At 40.6% G+C, this 2,607-nt stretch overlaps 1 protein-coding gene across 1 annotated transcript; it reads right to left on the bottom strand.

Annotated features, from left to right (window-relative positions):
* Positions 1-286: 286 nt before the first annotated feature.
* On the bottom strand, positions 287-2,113 carry LOC113768937 (pentatricopeptide repeat-containing protein At3g48250, chloroplastic-like). Its single transcript, XM_027313438.1, has one exon. The coding sequence runs from the start codon at positions 2,111-2,113 to the stop codon at positions 287-289; it is 1,827 nt and encodes a 608-aa protein (XP_027169239.1).
* Positions 2,114-2,607: the final 494 nt, after the last annotated feature.

Below are 2,607 nucleotides of genomic sequence, written 5' to 3'. Positions count from 1 at the left end.
AGATGTTAGATTATATATCTGAGGGTCTTTCAAGGCCAAAAGAAATAAAGGCCTTAGCCATGACTCAGGAGTTTTGGCCAAGACAAGCTCCTAGTCATTACTATTCCTCTACTCATTGCAAGAGAAAACTTTCAATACTAATCTACACTCTGCAAAGTTCAGCAAAAGAAAGGCCAGCAGTGCACATGGTACCTTTGTAATTACAACCTTATGAACATTTAGGTATCAACTAAACACGTACTTCTAAGTGATGATCTCAAGCTGAAGTTGCTTCTGGGTTGCTGCTCTATGAAGAACCAAAAAGGGTGCAAATTGCGGGACGTCTGCTAATATGATCAGGGCACTTTAAAAGAAGCTCCTTGGCCTCACAATGTCTACCCTCATTAAAGAAGGACTTGAAAACACGTTGGCAAGCCAAAAGAGATGGATACGTTTTTTTACTGAGTGCCATCAAAAATTCCCAAGCATCCTCCACGGAACCAAATTTTGAGATATACTGGACAAAAGGCTCTCGATATGGTCGATAATCCTGTTTCATCATAAGCCGAAGAAGGTTCAAGGCTTCTTCCAGTCTCCTCTCTCCAAGAAGCTCTTCAATCAGATTCCTAAATGTAGCGTGCCATGGTATCATGTGAGCCTTGCCAACCATTTCCATAACTAACTCGTATGCTCCAATGACCCTCTTTTCTTTCAGAAATCCATATACTAGAAAATCCAAAAGACCAGCATTTGCATCAAAGCCTTTTTTCACCAAAATTCCAAACCATGGAAGTGCCTTATCAACTCCATTAACATCACAATACCCTTTTGTTAGTGCGATCCAAGTCTTGATACCAGGAATGTATCCCTGTGCTTCCATCATGTCTACTACTTCACAGGCTTCTTCTAGCCTCCCCGCTTTACAAAGTCCAAAAATCAATTGTCTGTATGTCACGTCACACTGATTATAACCAGCCCTTCTCATGGTCTGGATGATCTTCTCTGCTTCATCAAACTTCCCAGCACTAGTCAAACACCTATGGATCCCCTCATAGTCACTCTTCAATAAACAATACCCGGCTGCCTCATATTTCTTCACAACTCTAAACATCAGATCCAAGTCTGGATTACTTGTCGATGAAATGACATTAAAAAGCAAGCCACACTCCCCCTCCAAATACTTAAATGGAGTATCCATCCTATACTCAAAAAGCTCAACCGCGTCCTTCACCATCTTACTCTTCTGAAACTCCAACATCACTTCAACATAAGTATCACTATCAATTACATAACCAGCATCTTTCATCTCCTCAAATATACTCCAAAACTCCATAATCGTTTCTTCCGTGCAAAGAATCCTAAGAATCCGATTATAAGTAGCATTATTATGCTCAAACCCCAAACTCTCCCCAACCCATTTAAAGAAACTCAAAGCCTTCAAAGGCAAACCTTTTCCCTTAAGCTCCTTCAATACTCCTAAAACAAAATTCTCCTGTACCCATATCCTCATTTCACCCAATTTTCTCTCCAATTCACTACCCCAATCCAAATTCTGGGCCACCATTTTAGCAACTCCTTTAATAGCATTTTGAAAAACCATGTTCTCATAAAAAAGCTGCAACTCAGTAGCATCATCATCCCTTTTCAATCTCCTAAGATCCGAATAAATATCTAAATATGTCTTCTGACCAATATAAATTCCCTTTCTTTTACATCTTCTGACAACAACCAAAAATTCCTTCATTCCATCATTTATAGCACAAAACTTCAACTGTGAATTATAACTTGATGAACATGACCTAAATCCATTTTCCTCGGCGGCCCACCTGTAAAAGAGTAAATCAAATTTTGGGTCTTCATGTAATATCCTCATAGAATCAGGCAATCCTGGATTTTCTGATAAGATTTCATTACTAAATGCTTCTGACTTCCCTGATTTGGGCAGCTTTTCAATTTGGGATCTTAAATCCAGCAAAGAAAGGGAAAGGGAACTTCGGGTAGAAAGAGAAGGGGATGAGTGGTGAGAGAACTGAGTCACCCGAGTGTGGAGACAGCGAGTTCTGGGCAGGTGAGTTGAGTGGAGCGAGTTGGCGAATCGGTGACTACTCAGGAATCTTCTGGCTTGATGCTTCATTGTAGCTTCATCTGCAGACGTTTTCTTGAAAATGCAGGGGTTTTTCTTGTGGGTTTTAGAGGTTGGAAAGTGGGCTCCCGCCACGAGTAGGGAAGACCCGCATCCGGGTCCAAGTAAACGGATCAAGGGCTTTTTGGGAACTTTTGCATATGTTTTAGGGATAATTGCAGAAACCTCCCCTGAGGTTTCTGACACTTGCACTGACCTCCCCTGAACTTACTAATCCTTTGCAAATTCAGTCCAAACGAATAAAATATTGGGCCTGTTTGGAAGGCCTGTTTTTTACCATGTTTTTATTATACTAGTTTTTTAATAACTTGTGCTACAGGAACCCCAAAAACTTATCAAAGTTTTTAACCTACACACTTAAAATATCCAAAACAAAAAAAAAAACTCATTTCCCCTTTTCTTCTTCTTCCTCCCCCACCACCACCTCCGTCGCTGGCCACCATCTCTGCCGCCTCTTCCGGTCTTTTTTTTTTTTTCCTTTTTTC

This window comes from Coffea eugenioides, chromosome 4 (genome assembly GCF_003713205.1).
Source record: "Coffea eugenioides isolate CCC68of chromosome 4, Ceug_1.0, whole genome shotgun sequence".
NCBI classification, from domain to species: domain Eukaryota; kingdom Viridiplantae; phylum Streptophyta; class Magnoliopsida; order Gentianales; family Rubiaceae; genus Coffea; species Coffea eugenioides.
The sequence above is the reverse complement of the archived record's forward strand: the minus strand, read 5'-3'. Positions and strand labels throughout refer to the sequence as shown.